This window comes from Herpailurus yagouaroundi, unplaced genomic scaffold (assembly GCF_014898765.1).
Source record: "Herpailurus yagouaroundi ecotype Mexico unplaced genomic scaffold, PumYag 191, whole genome shotgun sequence".
Taxonomy (NCBI): Eukaryota; Metazoa; Chordata; class Mammalia; order Carnivora; family Felidae; genus Herpailurus; species Herpailurus yagouaroundi.
In genome coordinates, this window is record NW_024412422.1 from 5,552,992 (window position 1) to 5,573,638 (window position 20,647).

At 44.6% G+C, this 20,647-nt stretch overlaps 1 protein-coding gene across 2 annotated transcripts in view; it reads right to left on the reverse strand.

Moving 5' to 3' along the window:
• Positions 1–17,808: 17,808 nt before the first annotated feature.
• Positions 17,809–20,647, reverse strand: part of SUDS3 (SIN3A corepressor complex component SDS3) — a 148,728-nt gene continuing 145,889 nt past the window's right edge. For both annotated transcript variants that reach the window (XM_040443753.1, XM_040443758.1), the window contains exon 13: positions 17,809–17,884. In XM_040443753.1, coding sequence (XP_040299687.1) covers positions 17,824–17,884 — 61 coding nt within the window. In that variant the 3' untranslated portion in view covers positions 17,809–17,823. The remainder of the gene's footprint in view (positions 17,885–20,647) is intronic.

Here is a 20,647-nt window from a genome sequence, read left to right on the forward strand (position 1 = left end):
GGCCAAAGAGGGACTCAGGGTGAGTACAGAGTCCCAGGTCACTCACCTGTAATCCTGGGATCACCTAGAATCCCTCCTGGTCCTGCCCCCCAGGTCCTCTGTGAGAACCAAGTGACTTAACCAAGCAGAACTGTTTTATACACCTGCAAGAGCTATTGACATGGAGGCGGAATTCTGTTACCTCGTGAACACTCTAAGTGCCACAACCTGACCAGAGCTGTGTCACTCCCAGAGTAGGTGCTTTCCACAGGAGTCTGCACGGGTGCTGCTGTGGAGCCAGACTCGAGCTCAAGTCTCAGTGCTACCACTTGCTACCTGTGTGGTCCGAGCAGTCTCTGAACCTCATTTTCTGTACTCAATAAAAATTTTTTGCTTCATGTTTATAAAATAGGGATAGCACAACTCCCCTGGAAGTGGCAAAACATATGTTCTGTAAATGACAACAGTAGGTCCCAGGTCCTTGTGACAACCCACTATCCCCACTTTTGGATGGAGAAACTGAGGCACAGGGACGTAGGGATGATTATGATCACGCAGCTAGAAGAGGCAAAGACTTGCCTCAAACTCAGGAAGTCTGATCACACTAAGCTACACCACCTCCCTTTAAAAAAAGGATCTGGGGGGGCGCCTGGGTGGCTCAGTCGGTTGAGTGTCCGACTTCGGCTCGGGTCATGATCTCACGGTCTGTGAGTTCGAGCCCCGCGTCGGGCTCTGTGCTGACAGCTCAGAGCCTGGAGCCTGCTTCGGATTCTGTGTCTCCCTCTCTCTCTCCCCCTGCCCTGCTCATGCTCTGTCTCTCTCGGTCTCAAAAATAAATAAAAACATTAAAAAAAATTAAAAAAAAAAAAGGATCTGGGAGGGGCAACTGGGCGGCTCAGTCGGTGGAGCATCTGACTTTGGCTCAGGTCATGATCTCATGGTTCGTGGGTTTTAACCCTGCGTTGGGCTCTGCACTGACAGCTCAGAGCCTGGAACCTGCTTTGGATTCTCTGTCTCCCTCTCTCTCTGCCCCTCCCCTGCACTCGTGTGCTCTCTCTCTCTCTCAAAAATAAATAAACATTAAAAAATTGTTTTCAAAAAGGATCTGGATGTGTAAGGCTGATGCCTTGATTCATTCACTGAACAAATGTTCATTGACATCAAACAAGCAGAGATGACATACCAGGTACCGGGCTGGTGAACAACTTGGACAGGTTCCCTGCTCTCATGGAGAGGGAAAGACAAGAAGATTCGAGGATGGAAAACACTACCAAGAACAAATGGATATGAGGGCTCTTTCTGACAGTCAGGGCAGATCTCTCAGAAGAGGAGACATAAGCGGGAAGAATGGATCAATGGTAGGAGAAGGCTTCAGGGGCAGGATTGCAGAAGGAGGGAGCAGCTAGTGCCAAGGACCATGCAGGGAAATGGGCTTAGCATATTCAAGGGACAGAGAGAAGGCCTGGGGGACTGCAGCCCAGGGAGAGGAAGAGTGGTTCCAGAAAATTCAGGAATGGCAGGAGGGAGCCAGGTAGGCCAGAATAAACAGTCTGGGGTTTGCTCCAGGTGCATCGGAAGCCTTTGGAGCCTTCAGCAGTTAAGTCACCCAATCCTACTTAAGATCACTCTGACTGCCATGGAGAGCACAGATTAATCGAGGGGAAGACCAGAAGCTGGGTTATCAGTAATGAGACTCCTGAAGTTGTTAGTGCAAGAAATGATGGTAAAAAAGTAAGGGCTCACGTCCACCAAAAGACATGTACAGGAATGCCCTTAGCAGCATTATCCACAATAGCCACAAACTGGAAACAAGCCCCACGTCCACCCGCAAAAGAAAGTTTGAACAAATGCAGGATGTTCATGTGGTGGAATACTGCGCAGCAATTAAAAAGGAACACCGAGTCCTACCCACAAGACAACGGGTGAATTTCCTCAACATGATGTTGGGAAGCCAGGCAGAACCATACATTCTGTTTGATTTCATTTACAGGGAGTCAGTACAGGCAGCATTAACCTGTGGTAATGGGGGCTGGGGAGGAGTCACCCCTGGGGTAATACTGACTCGGAGGCAGCATGAGAGCCAGTTGGGGTGGGAGAAACGCTGTCTGTCTTGAATTCTGTGGTGGTTCTAGAAGCATGTTGGTATGTAAAATCCACCTAGCTGTGTACTGAAAATCTGTGTTCCCTACTGTATGTGTTACACCTCAATTTTAAAAGACATATAAAAAGGAAAAAAAAAATGTTCCTCAACTATATAAAGCAGAATCTAAGTCTCCTGACTCCTAGTTCCGTTCTATTCTCTCCAAGCCAAAAATCCACATGAAATATTTCAGTAATGCACAAATTCTAACCCTAATAAATATATAAACCACACACACACACACACACACACACAAAAGAAAAAACGGACAGAGTGGCTCAGGCTGGCAGTGAATGAACTCAACAGGTGTGGGCCCTCCTTGGCATTTTGGAAGTGAAACTGGCCTCCTGGGGCCACTGGCAGCTCGATCGATCGCATGACTTGTGAGCAGCGCTGTCTCCCAGAGCGGAGGCTGTGGGCCAAACTAGGGGAGGCTCAGCGGCACCACAGCCCCCAGGGATGGGATTCCCCAAGAGTACTGGAAATCTCTGGCAAGAGGTCCAGAACGGTGAGCTCAGCATCTTCTATCCCTGCCAGCGAACCAAGAAGTCTAGATCTGCTGGGGACAAAAGAAAACCCTGCCTGGTTTTAAACAGTGTTTGATCTCTGTCGACCGCGGAGCCCCATCAGAACCAGAAGAGCCAGAGCATCAGACTCGACTCCTTCCGCCTGTTTTTAGACCCAGCAGCCTGCACTGCGTTCGTTCTGTGTCACAGCCAAACGGCTACAGGTTGGAGCCCTGTTGCTTGGGGAAGCCCCCAGAAAGGGTTCCCACGGGCCAGTGGATGATGGGCTGGGAGGTGCTCTGAGCTCTTGCAGTGAGATATGCGTCTTCCACGTCTCTTTAAAAATGTTAGGAAACTTGGGCACGAGGGTGGCTCAGTCCATTCAGCTTCCGACTCTTGATTTCAGCTCAGGTCACGTTCTTATGGTTCGTGAGTTCAAGGCCCACGTCAGGCACTGCACTGACTCTGTGAAGCCTGCTTGGGATTCTGTCTCTCTCTCCACCCCTCCCCTGCTCATGCTCTCTCCCTCTCTCAAAATAAATAAATAAACTAAAAAAAAATAAAGTTAAAATTTTAGAAAGTTTTTAAAGCATCAAGAAAAAAATAAATTATAGATATATAATAAATAAATTATACACACACACACAAATGGAGTCCCTTCTCGACTGCCTTTTTTCACTTAATAACTGATCTTGACTATCTTCCAGTGTCATTTAATAGACTTCAAGTACATCTGTTTTAGTAGCTCCGTAATAACATAATAATTGGTAATGCCAGAATTCATTCCCTGCACACCATTCTAAGCGCTTCTCATGTTTTTGAGACTTTAATCCTCATTTCATCCCTAAGAGGTAAATTCTATTATCATCATCCTCATTTTACACACAGGAAACTGAGGCTTTGCCCAAGGTCAGGATACAGCCCTGTCTTCAACGCAGGTGCGTCTGACATCCAGGTCTGCCCTCTACCAGCACATTTGCCAGCCTCGGGATGAAGGGGTTGCAGTGTCTTGAGTCGGGGGGCCCCTCATCATAAATCCAGATTGATAATGTGTTTTGCTATTCAGTATACAGCTGGGTTTAAGAACATCCTTGTGGGGCGCCTGGGTGGCTCAGTCGGTTAAGCGTCCAACTTGGGCTCACGTCATGATCTCGCGGTTCGTGTGTTTGGGCCCCATGTCGGGCTCTGTGCTGACAGCTCGGAGCCTGGGGCCTGCTTCAGATTCTGTGTCTCCCTCTCTCTCTCTGCCCCTCCCCGGCTCATACTCTGTCTCTCAAAAATAATAAACATTAAGAAAATTTTTTTAAAAAAGAACACTCTTGTGAATAGATAACTGAGGGGTCAGAAAGCCCATTTCCTTAAGATAAATGCCTCATTGTGAGATAGCTGGGTGGAAAGGTAAGCCCCCTCCCAAATTACCTGCCCTCTGGAAAGGCTGTGTCACTTACTCTCCCACCAGCAGCGTGGAAATGGTCTGCCTTTACCACTCCTCCTCATTTTAAAACCTCAGCCAGGGGCTCCTGGGTGGCTCAGTCAGTTGAGCATCCAACTCTTGGTTTCAGCTAAAGTCATGATGCCAGGGTTATGGGATCGAGCCCCACATTGGGCTCTGAGCTGAGTGTGGAACCTGCTTAAGATTCTCTCTCTCTCTCTCTCTCTCTCTCTCTCTGCCCCTCTCCCCTGCTCATGTGCTCTCTCTAAAATAAAATAAAAAATGTAAATAAATAAAATCTCAGTGAGAAGGGACTCTCCAGCCACCTTCTCTCTATTCTTCCCTGAACATGCTGATGAGCCATTTGCTGAGGGTGACCAGGGAGACTGGGTGTATGTGCTTTATCTTCAGTGCCAGAACATAAATGCCTGGAAAGCACAGACCACAACTTACTCACCTCTATGACCCTCCCAGCCCCAGGGGTCGGGGACAGGCATCTGCACTGGGAAAAAGCCATGTCCCTGAAGAAAAGGATGGAGTCCCACCTCCCAGCCATTGTATGTGCCTGGATCCCTGCTTCCTCTCCCCTAGTTATCCTCACAGGCTTGGTGCTGGCATCACCATCACCACCGCCCACAGGAGGCCTTCCCTGCTCCCCCAGCTGAGCCCCGTTGCCTTCTCAGCACCTCCACAGCCCCAACTCAACCCCCCGATGTAACAATGACCACATGACGTTATACCACATTTCATCAAATCTAAGCCACCATCATCATTGTGTGCAACCCTATGAAAGACTGTGGCACGATGCTTTTCCCTTTTTCTCATTAACAGCTTTGCTAAGATATAATTCACATGCCATACAAGTAGCCCACTGAAGGTGTACAATTCAATGGGTTTTAGTACAGTCACATACCTGTGCGACCATCACCACAGTGGATGTTAGATCATTTTCATCACCTCTAAAGGAAACCCATTAGCTAGCACCCCCTTCCCTCTACCCCTTCACCCCTATCTGGTCGTAAGCAACCACTAATCTTCTTTCTGTCTCTACAGATTTCTCTGTTTCTCTATTCTATTTCTCTATTCTCTATTTTTGATATGAAAGGAACCATATAATATGTTGGCTTACATGGCTGGTTTCTTTCATAGCATAACATTTTCAAGGGTCCTCCACACTATAGCAGGTACCAGAACTTTATTCCTTTTTATGGGCAAAATAATATTCCATTGTAGGGAGAGAGCACATTTTATTTATCCATTCATCAATTGATGGACATGGGGGTTGATTGTGAATAATGCTGTTTATAAACATTGGTGTACATGCTTCTATGCAGACACGTTTTCATTTCTCTTGGGTCTATACCTAAGAGTCACAGTGCTTTCTTATCACTGAGAGCCTTTCTTTCTACTCTTTTAAAAAGTGCTTTTAGACTTATTGAGACATGAATGTTTTATCACATATCACATTGGCACATACTTAAAAAAAAACAGAAGCAAAGTATATTGGCTAAAATATTAAAAAAAAAAAAGTCTTCAATATAAAGTCCAGACCTTCTAAACCATTTTTTTTTCAATCACGGATGCCAAAGTCCAAGTTCTCCTGTAAGATATCATCCCCTGTGCCATTAAGCACATAAGAGATGCAAGAATTCTTAAAAGATATAGCCCCACTGCTATCTCCAGGCAAGGCTCACCTCACCCTGACTGCTGCTGGTCAACAGTGATTTTACACCATTGAACTTAAGATCCATCTAGATCTCAGAGAGGTTAATATGTGAAAAAAAAAAACAAAACAAAACAAAAAAAAAAAAAAACGTGCATCTTCAAATTCACCAAATACAGTCATTTCCTGTTTACTTGCCTATATCCTACACAAAAGATCATACGTGTCTTGAGGACAGGAACCAAGCTGATACATCCTTGTATTCATTCATGCATGTAAGTCAACAGAAATACACGAAGTGCCTAGCCCACACAAAATACACGAACGAATGCATGCTGTCCTATTTTGGAAATTAAAACTCACTCACCTCCCGCTTGGGGAGCACCACCAAACTGTTCATGTCTCTGAGCCATTTCCCCATCTGTGAGATGCAGATAATGGCGAGATCAAAAACAAGCCCGTGCGCGCAGGGCATCTAGGAGACATCCTGCAGACAGTGGGCTACTTAAAAACACTTGTGGAATGAAAGAATAAGTGAATGATAAAATCTTTACCATTGCAGCTAAAATTTCCTGCCCATCTGTCTGTGGGCCAGACACTGTTCAATGCGTTTTGCGCGTGAGAACTCGTTTTCCCCATACCTCATTTAATCCTCACGATGACCCCACAAGGTAAGTACTGATATTCCTCCCAACTGACAAATGAGGGAACTGAGGCACAGAGGGATAAATGAATGAATGGTGAATGAATGAATGAATGTTAACCTATGTTAAAATCCCAGACTTTCCATTTCTAGGGGGTAAACTAGTCAGTCCCCTCCCCATTTATAAAATGGGGAAGTGGATCACTTGTATCCCACAGTGGATGCTGCAGAGGATATGAATCCGCGTGTGTTAAGCACCTGGCTCAGGCACAAGTGGGCAAAATGAAGGCTGACCCATCTGTTAGGAAAAGACCTTCACCTGCTTGGCCAGCGACCCTGGGCAAGTCACATAAGTTCCCTGACCTTGCTTCCTCATCTGTAAAGTGAGCATATGAGCATATCCCCACGGTAGTGGTGAGGAAGCTTGAAATTACCCCCGCAAAGCCCCTAGCTCAGCCAGCCACATCCTTAGAGGAAGCTTCATACTGACAAGGGGTCCTCACGCAGCCAGGTTTGCTTTCCAGGAAAGCCAAACAGCCCAAATCAGCTCCTCTCTGAAGACGAATCCGACATGTGCCTGCAGTGCCAACCCTTCGAGCTGTCAGGCGAGCTGGGCAGAACCCAGTGGGTGCACTCTGCTTCTCCCAAATGAATAAATCATTACAGGAGAGCACTATGCATCCCACTAGCATCCATAAGGACCTGAATTATATATAACAAAGCAGCAAAAGCAATTTATCCCAGGCACGTGCAAGTCATAAAATGGGAGTTCTCGGGTGCCAGAGACAATTTTCAGATATTGCAGCTTTTATCAAAGCAATAAGGCCCACCAAAGGAGCACCCTGCCCCATGGGTACGAGGATGCCTTAATCGGGTTTATTTATTATCAGAGGAGAGAAATCTAACTCTCTCTCGACTCTGCCACCGCCCCCCACCCACCACCCCGGTATGGCTGCTTCTGAGCTCAGGGGCTCTGGGATATGGGGACGAGCTGCCAAGAGCAACCGCCCTTCTAGTGGGAGCCATCTGTTGAGAAGCTGGGGGTGGGACCAGGTGTGCTCCAGATCCCTGGAGGAAGAGAGGAGAGAGAAGAAGGGAATGCAAGAAGAGAAAACGGTATGGTAACAAAAGCTCTAAACCAGAGCTCAAGGGTCCTGCCTTTGCCACTGATTACAGGCAGGGAAACTGAGGCACAAAAAAGGTTGAGCAACTACTTGTCCCAGATCACACATGGAGAGAGGAGAGGAGCTGGAATGACAGCCCAGCTAGGCTCGATAGACATTTATTCAGGACCTACTATGTACTGGTACTAGGGACACAGACTAGAGATGTCCCCACATCTCTATGGGACTGACCCCACATCTCTATGGGACGGCAGTATGGGACTGCTGACTGCCTCTCCTGCTGCATTATCAATGGCTGTCCTTATGACTGGGCTTCAGCCCACAAGCCTGCCTTGCTGATGATGCGCAAATGTGCCAAGTATATTCCTATCTCAGGGCTTCTGTCTTGCTGTTCCTTCTGCCTGAAACACTGTTCCTCCAGATTTTTACACAGCTGACCCCTCAACCTCCTGCCTCTGCTCAAATGTCACCTTCTCAGACAGGACTTCCCTACTCACCTTATCCAAATTTGCAAGCCCCTCCCCTGCCATGACACTCCATCACCTTGTCACGTGTTGGATTCTCCTAAAGCAAACACAGAGATGGAGTGTGTCGTGTAGAGGGGAAAGCAGGTGTGGATAAAAGACGGAAGAGAAACTATGACATCAGTTCAACATAGCTTCATCCACCCGGGCGACAAGTTCTGCGAGCAATATCGCCCACCAGTGCGTCTGGAGTCAGGAGGCAATGGCCAGGCCTTTGGACCCCACACCTCACTGAGGCACGGGATGCAGGTTGCCCTGGGAAATGTGTGAGCTTGGGCAAGGTGGCTCTCTGCAGCTCAGGCAGACCCTGAGGAGGAACAGGTGGGGGCTATCTGCTGACCACTCTCCCTGCAGCTGCTCAGCAAGTCCTTCCTCGATGGGAGACGTGGGTGGTACATCTCCATGTCTACAACACCCTTTATCCTGCTTTCTATTTTTTCCCAGTGCTTACCACCACCCAACATTGTATATAACCACATATTTACTTGTCTCTTGTCTCTCTGTGCAGCTTTCCACGAGGTGTTCAAGGATACAGGCAATGGCTGTCTTGTTCTCATTTCCTGGAACAGTTCTTGGCACATAGCAGATACCCAGTAAATATTTGCTTAATCAATTAGTAAATGAATGAATGAATGTCCTCCATCGCTCCCAGTTTAACAGGAGAGACTGAACAAGTGAACAACTACATTTCAGTGGTGAGTACTGCTGATATCCTAGGTCAGTGGGTGGTATCTAACCAAGCCTGGGGTGGGGAGTGTCCACGGAAAGCTGTCTGACTCTGAGTCTGCTGCTATTTCCACTTATACCACGACAGGATGAGCAAGACAGATTCAGCCTTTATTGCACTCAGGGCTACCCCCTCATCTTGGTATGTTGCACATGGTACTTAACCATTTCATGTTTTTATCAAAAATTTTTTAATGTTTTATTTATTTGTGTGAGAGAGAGACAGAGTATGAGCAGAGGAAGGGCAGTGAGAAGGAGACACAGAATCCAAAGCAGGCTCCAGGCTCTGAGCTGTCAGCACAGAGCCCGACATGGGGCTTGAACTATGAACCATGAGATCATGACCTGAGCCAAAGTCAGAGGTTTAACTGACTGAGCCACCCAGGTGCCCCACCATTTCATGTTTTTATATATTGCCTCTCCAACCACATTAGAACTTCTCTGAGCCTAGGGAGCACATCTTACATATCTTTTCTTTATCCAATTCAATGCAACCATGGTGGTTTGGGTACCACTGTCACCCCCTGAACCATTACTGAGTATATGAAAAGGGCCTTTAAGCATGAAGACAGCATGGCTGTGGGTAACCAGGTTTTCTAACCTCTGGTTTGGACATAAGATCTGTAAAAATAAAAATAGCTGTTGCTTGGTGAGGACCATGTCCAACCAGATACTACGCCAAGCACTTTGCATACATCGCACCTGTCAATTATTATGACAGCCTTGCAAGGTAGAGGCTTGAATATTGTCTCCATTTTACAGATAAAGAAACTGAGGCTCAAAGAGGGGAAAACATTTGCCCAAGGTCACACAGTCGATATGAGGTAGAGCTAATAGGCACACTTGAGCTGATGATGTTCTTAACCATGACACTGATCTTTTGGGGCTAATGAGACAGATTGCTTTAATTCAGCATAGAATCATAAAATCAGGGTGGTGAGCTCAACATCGCCATCAGCCTGAAGTCACCAGGGTTTCTGTGTTTCTGTAGGGAGCAGAACCAATGACCACTCAGCCATATTTGTTCTCATCTCTGTAACAATTCGAGATATCTTTGCTCAGGTGTCAGTTGTGTCCTCATCAGAAGCTGTCCCCATCATCAAGCTGTCTCCCAAAGAGATTCATGTGATAGCATGAAGGTTAAGTGATTGTACCCAGATCCTTACAAACAATGGAAACCTGGCTCTTTCAACACACCAAGAGAGGTATCATCCCTCTGGGTTAGAGTCACATTAGCCACACTTTGAGACTGATGTATAAACCAGATGACAACGTATTCATTTGCAAAGAGAGATTACTATTGTAGAGATTGGTTCTGAAAAGCTATGCAACCAGTATTTTCTCTCCTGGTAAGAAGACCAGCCTGGGGAAATAAATAAGAATATGGTTTCTTGATGAATAAAATTGGGACAAGGAGAGATGGATGCATTCATTTAGTCTTTAGTGGCAATAGACTGAAATGGCTGGAAACAAGCATCTCATGGAAAGGATAATTCAGATGGAATCATCACTATCACAAGTCGACTGGCAACAATATCTGTATCTATCTTGTGGTAAAGATTTTTGGTTGCTGCCAAAAGGCCACTGTCAACCTCCTTCCCCATGGCTGTTTCACACTATAGAGACTGGATAAACATACATTCACTTTCCTTGGAACTAAGGGTAATCTCTGGCTAATGAGACATAATGGTAAGTCATCTGGGGGGCTTCTGGAAAGGTATCTGGCTTCTTAGTGAAAGGTACAGAGGCAAGAGAAGAGCTCACAAGTACTAACTCTTTCCCCCTCTTTCTGCTTTAAATGTGGATGTGATATTTGGGGCTGCAGCAGCCATCTTGTATCCATGAGGAAGACGAAAAGCCAATTTACTAAGGATTATAGAATAAAAAGGAAGAAAGAGAGTTAGATCATTGACAATGCTGTTGACCTACTACACCAAAACTGAAACTTCCTACATCCAGAATTTCTATTAAGGAAGTTCATTAAATGTCTTTATTGCTTAAGCCATTATTGTTTCAGTTCTCTGTTGCACTATTACAAATCACCCCAAAAGTTAGTGGCTTAAAACAACCACCATTTATTACTTGTCGTGATTCTGTGAGTTGACCAACCTCAGCAGGGTGGTTATTCTACTCCATTTGGGGGTGACTGTGGCGGCAATCATCTGGAGGTTCAACTGGAAGGAATGCTCAAAGCAGCCCATTTGCATGACTGGCAGTCGGCCAACAGCTCAGCCTCTCTCCCTATGGCTTGGGTTTTCCACAGCATGGCAGCTGGGTTCCAAAAGGGAGTCTTCCAAGTGTGCAAAAGTAGAAGCTGCAGATCTTTCACAGCTGAGCATTTGGAAATTACACAATACCACTTCTACTTCATTCCGTCTTTCTGAAACAAGTCACAGGGTGAGCCTGGATTCAAGGGGAAAGAGACCCTGCCTCTTAATGGGAGGATGGAAAGAAAGTTTCAGCCACCTTGAATTGACCATAGTTATCACTCTGATTTTCCACAACTTGCAGCTGAAAGCAGTTCTCTAAATCTAGCCTTGCCCCTGGAACAAGAGATATTCAAAGATCAAGACTCCCTCTCCACTGAAACAAGCTGTAGTGATTGCATTCAAGGTTGGCATTTGCAACTCTGTCCTCCAGGCTTCTGTGGCAGATCGTGATGGACACAGCCTTTCTTCAAATATGTTAATAAGTTCAATCACATGAGAGACAAGTCTTGCAGGCCTAGCCATCCTATCTCTTTAACATGACTTTGCATTGCTCTGCTTCGATCTATAATATATTGACTTCATGGTGTAACTCTCAAAAAGCAATCTTCACTCCCTATACTTTCCAAGTGCTCGAGAAAACATTGCTGTAGCCCCCTACACCTGGCATCAATCTTCATCAAGATCCTTGCCCATGGGGCGCCTGGGTGGCTCAGTCGGTTAGGCGTCCGACTTCAGCTCAGGTCACGATCTCACGGTCCATGAGTTCGAGCCCCGCGTCGGGCTCTGGGCTGATGGCTCAGAGCCTGGAGCCTGCTTCCGATTCTGTGTCTCCCTCTCTCTCTGCCCCTCCCCCGTTCATGCTCTCTCTCTGTCTCAAAAATAAAATAAACGTAAAAAAAAAATTTTTTTTAATAAAAAAATAAAATAAATAAATAAATAAAAAGATCCTTGCCCTGTGTGCCTCACAGGTTGTTGAAAGAATCAGTTGTGATGAGAGCTGGAATAGTACCTTGAAGTGGTTACCAGGGATTACTGTTATCATAATCAAATACGCATGCTGTGTCAGCTATGGTTGTTTTGGTAACAAGTGACATAAAACCCAATTTAAACTAGCTTAGCAAACAGGAGAAATGCTGGCTGGGAGTCTGAGGGAGTCTTGCCAGTTTCAGGCATGGCAGGATCCAGCAGCTCAAACATCATCAGCAGGACCTGCCTGATCTCCTGCAGGCTGCTTCATTTCGCAACAAGAGAGTTGCAAGCAGCTTCAGGTGCACATCTTGCTGGGTGTGCTTTCCCTAACTCTTTACCCAGAGGTCCTTCTCCTCAATGTTACTGGCCCAAGTTGGGCAATGTGCCCATCTCTTAACCCATCCTTATGGCTGAGGGCACATAATGAGTGCCTGGCCGGAGCCTGGGTCACATGATGACTCTAGATCTGATGGGATCAGTTCGACCCAAATTGTATGGATTGAGAAAATGTGGGTTACTGTTACCACAAGAAGGACAAATAGCCGCCCAGCGTACATGACATGGTGGAAGACCATTAGGTGAGGAGTCTGGAATCTGAGTTATCACCTTTGTCCTGCTGAGTGACTCACTCTTGCTCCTGAAGCTTGCATTTGGCCCATCATGACCTCAGGGATTCTATGTTGTGTCGATTTACTATCGGGTCATCATGGTATCTGACTAAATCTGACTATATTCCTTAGAGATTCCCGAGAGTGAGTCTGATTAGTACACCTCATGTCCTTTTTATAAAGTCTACATCCTTGCCCAGGCTACGGGACAGCTACCCCTGCATCGTGGGCCACCACCAGTCTAATAACCGATGGTTGGGAAAAGAAGACGCATGGCATAAAACATGGCTAACTTAGCAGGTACACCATGAGTGAGCAGGGAACACGGATGTGACAACAAGCAGGGAAATGGAGTCATCATGGCAAGGAGCAGAAGGGAAGACTGTGCAGCTCCATGAGAGACAGGGGGGACTCTCCCTGCCCTCCACCCCCAGAAGAAAATCGATCCTGGTCTTAGAAGACCTGTAGAATGACTCACTTAATACTGAGCCCAAATTTTCATAGCAAATCATGGGAGAAAAAAGGGCTTTGGTTTGGAACTTTAGCTTGAAAAACGAAACTGAGCTTACCAACATAACAAAATTTAGGCTACCATTTCAACTATGCATGAATTCTTGTGAAGAACAAAAAATGTATTAAGTAGTGAGTTTTTTTCGTGTAATTTTTGTGACAAAATCCTTCACTTCAGGTTTGGTTTTCACAGTATGATAGCAAAAAGGTCATTTAAAAAATATTCAAGGGCTTCACCAATTTTTTCCTAAGGCCTGCTAGAATCTTTTGATATTTAAATCTTTCTCTTTTGAAGTGCTCACCGAGTCACTTTCCTTGTCGTTTTTTTTTTTTTTTTCAACTGTTAACTCTTTTGGGGTTGATATGATATTCAAAATATTGAATAACCAGCGTGATACAGGCATCAACCGACCAGAACAGTGGCCACAACAGCTGGTGTGGTGGACCCTGGGAGGTCCAGCTGAATATGGCTCTAAGACCACCTGATTCTCTCGGGTCGTCTGTGATTCTTCTGTTCTTTAAGCATGTCTCAGCACCACTTTGATCAGGAATCCCGCATCTTGGGCAAGATTTTCAATTGACCACTTGCTGCTGGATTACACTGCATATGCACCAGGGTCAGACATTTGGTGAAAGACTGATTCTCTTCGACAGTATTTCTTGGTTGGAAGAACCAGCAATCCATTCAAGGGCATTCAAAATTCAGGGGGTCCTTCACAGAGACTGAACCACCAGGAAGCTGCCATGGCAGAAAAGGATTCATGCTAGGGATGACAACTTAATCATTAAAAAAGCATTAATAACTGAAATTGTATAATTATTGAAAAAAAAATGAAATGACAAACTTCTGCTTTTCTACACAACTTCATCACCTCATGGACTCAGATGATAGACACTCAGTGACAAAGACCCCTGAATTCTATTTGTGAACTGGCTTGAATGGATTGCCCTTTCTTGCACCCACGGAGTCCTAACAAAGACCAGTAGGATTTACAAGTTTGGGTCACCACTGGTTTCAACAGAACTATCAGAACTACATGGAAAAAATACGATGACCGTGTATTAGTCTGATACTTTCTGAATCTGTTTCCTAATGAAACATTCAAATATCAGCCTGCGTTTCAAACTAGAAATCCTATTTGTAAAATTCAGAACAGATCTCTTACTCAGCGGTAGACTTTATGCCCCCAATTCAGATAGCAGGCTTGCCTTGCTAATCGCAGAACAGAACACATCATGAACACACAGGCGTGGAGAAGCAGATGAAGTGAGGAATTTCTTGACCGTGTCCTCTTGTGAGACTTTGGCGTTCTGATCCTTAGCCTCAGGAGTCAGGGCTGGGGTGGGCCCAGGCCGCTGGGTGTTTTTCTGCCCCCGGTTTTGAGGAACAACAGTAATTACCTCATGTTCTGCAATGTTAATTAACTGGAATGGGTCAAAGGCTCACCCAGATCAGAAACAGTTCCGAAAATGGACTCGTGAATTCTGCAGACTGTGAATTTTCCTTAATTAACATATTAACATACTTCCTTCCCATGCCTCAAGCCAGAGTTTTTCAGTCTTGGAAATAGAAAAGCAGGAGGATCTAGTGGTCACTGGCTCTCCAGCATAGTGATAAAAAGCTGAGGTTTTGCAGCTAGACAAATATGGATATCAGTCTTGGTTCTGTTCCCTGCTAATTGCGTGTTCTTGGATAAATGCACTCGCCTGTGTGGACCTCAGTTTTCTCATCTGTAAAATGAGGAAAATAATAGCATCTATCTCATGGGGTTGTTGTGTTAGGTATGAGGCGCTCCTAAGGCCTGACACATCACATATGTCCAAAAATTATGAATTTGACCCAGTGGTGGACAATCCTTTTTTTCCCCCTACCAAATGTTCATTATTCTTCCCTGTAGTAATAGTTCTTTGGGTTTCCTTTGAGTTAACTACTCCTCCTCTCTAGCATGGTTCAAGGGGTACTAGATAAATCCACCGTGAGTTCAAGGCTGAATCTGTATGAATTTTCTAGGGCTGCATAGACTAGGTAGCTTAACAACGGAGACTTTCTCATGGTTTTGGAAGTCTGAGGTCACGGCAGTGGCAGGGCTGAGCTCTCCTGAGACTTCTCTCCCTGACTTGCTGATATACTTCCTCTCCCTGTGTCTTCATGGGGTCTACCCTCTGTGGGTCTGTGTCATAATTTCCTCTTCTAATGAGGACTCCAGTCATGCTGGATTAGGGCCCACTCATATGACCTCCTTTAACCTTAATTACCTCTTTAAAGGCCCTGTCTCCAAACAGATTCACCTTAAGAGGTCCTAGGGCTCAGGATCTCAACATATGAATTTGGGGGAGTCACAATTCCGCCATAACAACTTGTGACCTAGATCTGGCCAGAAAACTCTCCTCCCCCTAATCAGAATGACTGATTCAATCCTAGACATTTTTTTAAACTTCAGTACAGAGAATTTCTTCATCTTCAGGGTGAGTGTTGCAAAGACAACGTGGAATGGAGCTGCTGTGGTCACCATGAGGAAAAGGTCAACATAGAAGAAAACATAAAAGAGAAATGGAAAGAGAAAGACTGAGTCCTGAAATCGTCTGAGCCTCTGGATCCTGCTGCACCTAGAGCTCCCTTTGACAGTTCACTCACAGAACCCACTAAAATCCGCTTTTGTGGCTTGAGCCAGTTGGGAGTTGAGTTTCTATCACTTGCAACCAAAGAAGTCTTGACATGCATGCCCCCTACTTATTTTTTTTAATGTTTATTTATTTTTGAAGTGGCGGGGAAGGAGCAGGGAGAGGGAGACAGAAGATCCAAAGTGGCTCCGTGCTGACAGCAGAGAGCCCGATGTGGGGCTCAAACTCACAAACCATGAGATCACGAACTGCGCTGAAGTCGGACGCTTAACCAATTGAGCCACCCAGGCGCCTTAGCCCCTACTCAATTATTAAGGAGCTTGTAGAGCCCAAGTAAATAGAATGGGAGAGGATTGAGGAACAGAGCTGGAAAGTAGAGGAATATTTACAGAAATTAGGCAGGTAACCATAACCATTAAATGCAGGAATCAGGGTAGATTTAATAACAGATGTATTTTCCTTTAACCTAGCCTAATGTAAGAAAATTTGACTCTGCATGGTAGTTGAGACAAGGAGTTCTTCACTAAGCCATAGACTTCTCGAAGACAGCAATATTGTCTCATTCAGATGCAGTGTAGCTCTGGTGCCCAGCATGAAACAGGCACACAAAAAATATTTGTGGACTTGGATGAGCTTACTAAGAAATCTTTTGCACTTTATGGTTCAATATAGACATCCTTTAAATAATGGATTTGGCATAGTATTATATCTGCATTCACTGTTGAAGAGTTACATTGATAATCATAGAGCAGCCAAGTATTAATTTTAACAATGTCTAATAACTCAGAGAAGAAACTCTCAAGTGGGTCCCCTCACCATTAGCTGACCTGTAACTGGCCCCTTCTTTACCCATCAACTGCATTATAACTCTCTGTTGCAACATGGAACTACTTGGCGCCCATTACAGCCCCTTGTGAAAGGGGTTTGGATGGGAAAAGAGGAGAATGTGTATTTATGACACTGGATAACAGCATGGAGTGGGCAGTGTGACCTTGCTGTACTTGGATTACTGCACCACTGGAGAAGAACACTGAACTTCGGGTTTGACTCTGAGTTTTGACTCTGAGTTTCTATCAAGCTGCTGGTAACCTGCCTGTCCTCCTCTCTGGAGAGAGATTACTCCTTACCCTGGAAAGGAAGTAAATGTCTCTGGCACATGGAGCTTATCTCTAGGTTTACCACCTCCGAATATAAGCAAATATCTTCCAGGAAGAGGACAGAACTTACTCATCCTGGGATGTCTCCAGGAAGAGAGAAGGTCTCTACCTTTGGTTTGCTATTCAATCACTCCTAAACAAAGACCATTTGAGAACCCAAGAAATCCAGGGAGAATTATCTCCCAACAAATACATGTTGAGATGATGCAGGGAAGGAATCTAGATTCCTGAGTCACCAGATGGAGGATAGCCTTCCCCAACCCATGACCAAGGCTTTCTCTTACCAAGAAATATACTTTCGTGATGCTCAACCACTTGGTCTTGTCTATTATGGCAGCTAAGGTTAACTATCTTGACTAATAAAGATGACTTTAATGTACACCAGACAAATTATACTTGCATGAGAAAGAAGAGAGTTAGATAATGTGTAGTAAGTTCCAAATGATAAGGATGGGGATGGGATTTGGGAGTGGGCAGAAGATTATGAAGAAGTCTTCATCTTACTAGTGATAGACTAAAAGAAAACAGAATTTGAAAGACAAGCCACAGTTGTCCAGGGACGCACCCCCCAGTCTCTGCACACCCAAATGTCATCAGCAGCCCCCCTCCCCACTCTCGTGCATGAACATTACACTGAGCCAAAGCTGTGAATGACTTTCACACCAGTTTAGAGCTTTTCAGATCATCTTAAGCTCAATTACAGCTAAACCAATAATATACCCCAAACATCATTACTGGAGAATCACCAACCAGGCCCGCTAATTGTATCTGCAGCTTCTTCATCATATTAGTCAAGTCATAAGTGCAGCATGCTCTTCCCAGAGGATAACCGTTCACAAGGCCAATTTCCTTAGGATGAGACTTTCATATCACATCAGTTTGAACTAATGTGTCTCGGGAAATAAACTGTCAGATCAATAACATCTGCAACCAGAAAATATTGGTGGCAAAGAGCAGAGTACAGCCTGCAGTTGAGACCAATATGATCCTTACCTGACACTTGGAAGCTGTCATGACTCAGAAGCTCTGGGGCTTTCCAAGGGGTCAATTTGGAGATGCTGTTCACATTCCCTGGCAAGACACAAGGAAGCTTCATTATAATACTTTGTGACCTTTTCCTCAGAGGCTCACCATATCATTACTAACCTGAAAAAAGCAAACATTTATTAAGCCCCTTCTGTGTTCCAGGCTTGATGCCTTGAGCAGCGTATGTAATGATAAGCAGTCTTTATGGAAGTCCACAAAGGAGTTCAAATTCTAGATCTAAAACTTCGTAAAGGCAAGTTTCCTTACTTCTCTGAGTCACAGTTTCCAAATCTGTACAATATGAAATAACAATAACTACTTTCCAGGGCTGTTTTAGTGATTGAAGAGAAGGTATGGGTTGTGCCCATTGTAATGCATAGCACACAATAGGTGCTCAATAAATAATAGTTATTGCTATGACTCTAGGTACTTCTTTGTAACTGAAGTTAAACAAATTAATGTTTCCTCCTCAAGTGGGCCATTTGAGGGAAGTTTACCCACCAATCTAGATTGACCCACATAATCTTTCCAGGGAAATATAAAAGGCATGTCATTCTGTTTTTGAAGTAACAGAAAAAAACTGTCAGCTTCTCTTCTTGATGTTTTCCTGTATTTTCAGAAAAAAGCCCTTGACATAACCTAGCATTCTATGAGTATCAGATAAAGATTGAAAAGTCAGTAAAGAAATACAAAAAGCATGGAAGGCTGAGAAGTATTTAACAATCCAGAGTCGGGGTTCCTTTTGAACCAGTAAGTCCTGGGATTGAATTCTAGATCAGGCACTTAGCAAAGGTGTGACTTTAGGAAAATAACAGAATTTCTGAGCCATGGTTTACTCAATGCAAGACAGCAACACTGTCTGCCTCCAGGAGGTAAGGCCAAAACTAAATAAGGTGATAAATAGTCAAATTTTAGTGACTGTTAATTCTCATCCCCTCCTCCTCATCTCCTATCATTACAAGCTTCAAGTTAATTCAGTAAATGTGTATTGGGCACTATGATGGACACTGGTGATACCGTGTAAATGACACTGACAAGGTCACTGTCTTCATGGCTCCAACCACATTCTGGAGGGGAAAAGATAAATTACTCAGCCAATCCCACAAATCAATGGAAAATTACATTTGTGAGGAGAGCTAAAAAGAAATGATGTAGGGCATTAATGAGAGTTCTCTAAAACCACCTGGCCGAGGCATTAAGCAAGGCCTCCCTGAAGAAGATCTCTCTCTCTTGCCCATTCTGGGTTGTAAGCATATTTCCTAATGGTGACAGGACAGAATGTGGCACTGAGGCGGTAAGCTAGGGCCCAAGTCATGCTGGGCTTTACAGGGTAAACTGCAGGGCCACCATGTTGCACAGCCACGGGAGACACCAATTAACTGAACACACAGCCTGTTTTGCAAGACCAGCAGCCTTGGGAAGAAACATGCAGAAAAGAGAAACCATAAATAAAATGCAGAGTGTGTAAGAGAAAGCATTCAGAAGAAAACAATTATGGAACCTTCAAGTGCACCTGTGATGGAGTAATAGAGCAGACCAACATTCCCACCACATAAAACCAGAAAAGCCAGATTGAACACAAACACACAAAAATTCTATTTGAAAGCCCCAGGGTGCCTCCAAGACTTGCTGTACAAAAATCCTGGAAAGAAAGGAAGTTCAGTGAGATGCACCTGACATTGGGCACATCACCTTTTCCCTTGGGGCACTGATGACTCTTAAGCATCATGGGGAGAGAAGCTCCGAAGCAGGGCAGAGGGCAGCTGCTAAAAGGCATAGAAGCCATCAGAGTGGTTAGGATGCTTCAGGAGGGCAGGAGACAAAAACTAGTATTTGGGGATGTCAGAACAGCTAGGAGTTGAAGGTCCAAAACAATTCCTTCCCAGGAAAGGAAGTAATGGGAAGTGATCCAAAAACACTGTGCCAATTTCCCCCCATTTGTGCTGTATTAGGTAAGCAGTCTAGAATGAAAGCAACGATACGAGACCTGACTTCTCAACGGACTTGATAGAAGCAAAAAGGCAATGAAAGGAAATGATGTCCAAGTTAGAATTCTACACATCCTGAAAATAACCTTCGAGGAGGAAAGTGAAATAAAGATATTTTCAAACACATTAAAAAGGATAGAATTTGCCACCAGAAGATACAAGTGAAATAAACAATACTAAAGAGGGTTCTATAGGCAAAAGGAATATGATCCCAGACAGAAATGTAGGAAAGACTAATGAGCAACAGAAAAAATATGTATGAGGTAAATCTAAATGAATATGGAAAATATTAACAAGAATTCCCTGTGGGATTTTTTTCCCATTTTATTTATTTTAGAGAGAGTGAGCATGAGCAGGGAAGGGGCAGAGGGAGAGGGGGAGGGAGCTAGAGAGAGAGAGGTGGGGGTGGAGAATCTCAAACAGGCTCCATGTTCAGCACAGAGCCCGATGCAGGGCTCAATCCCACAACCCTGGGATCATGACTTGAGCCAAAATCAAAAGTGGGGACACTCAACTAACTGAGCCACCCAGGTGCCCATCCTATGGTTTCTTAAGTGCATGCACATTTAAGTGAATACAATTAAAAACACAAAAGGCAGAAAGAAGATAGAGTATAATAAGCCCTAGAATTTCTGGCAAGTGGTAAAAATACTAATTTACATTAGACTCAAATAAGCAAAGAAGGAATGTCTTGATTTCCAGAGTAATTACTAAAATAAGGTATAAGTAATAAGTTAATAAAGAAAAACTGGTTTAATTTAAAAGTTTTTTTTTTGATTGATCCAAATTAAGATTAAAAAGGGGGAAGGGGAGTAGAAAC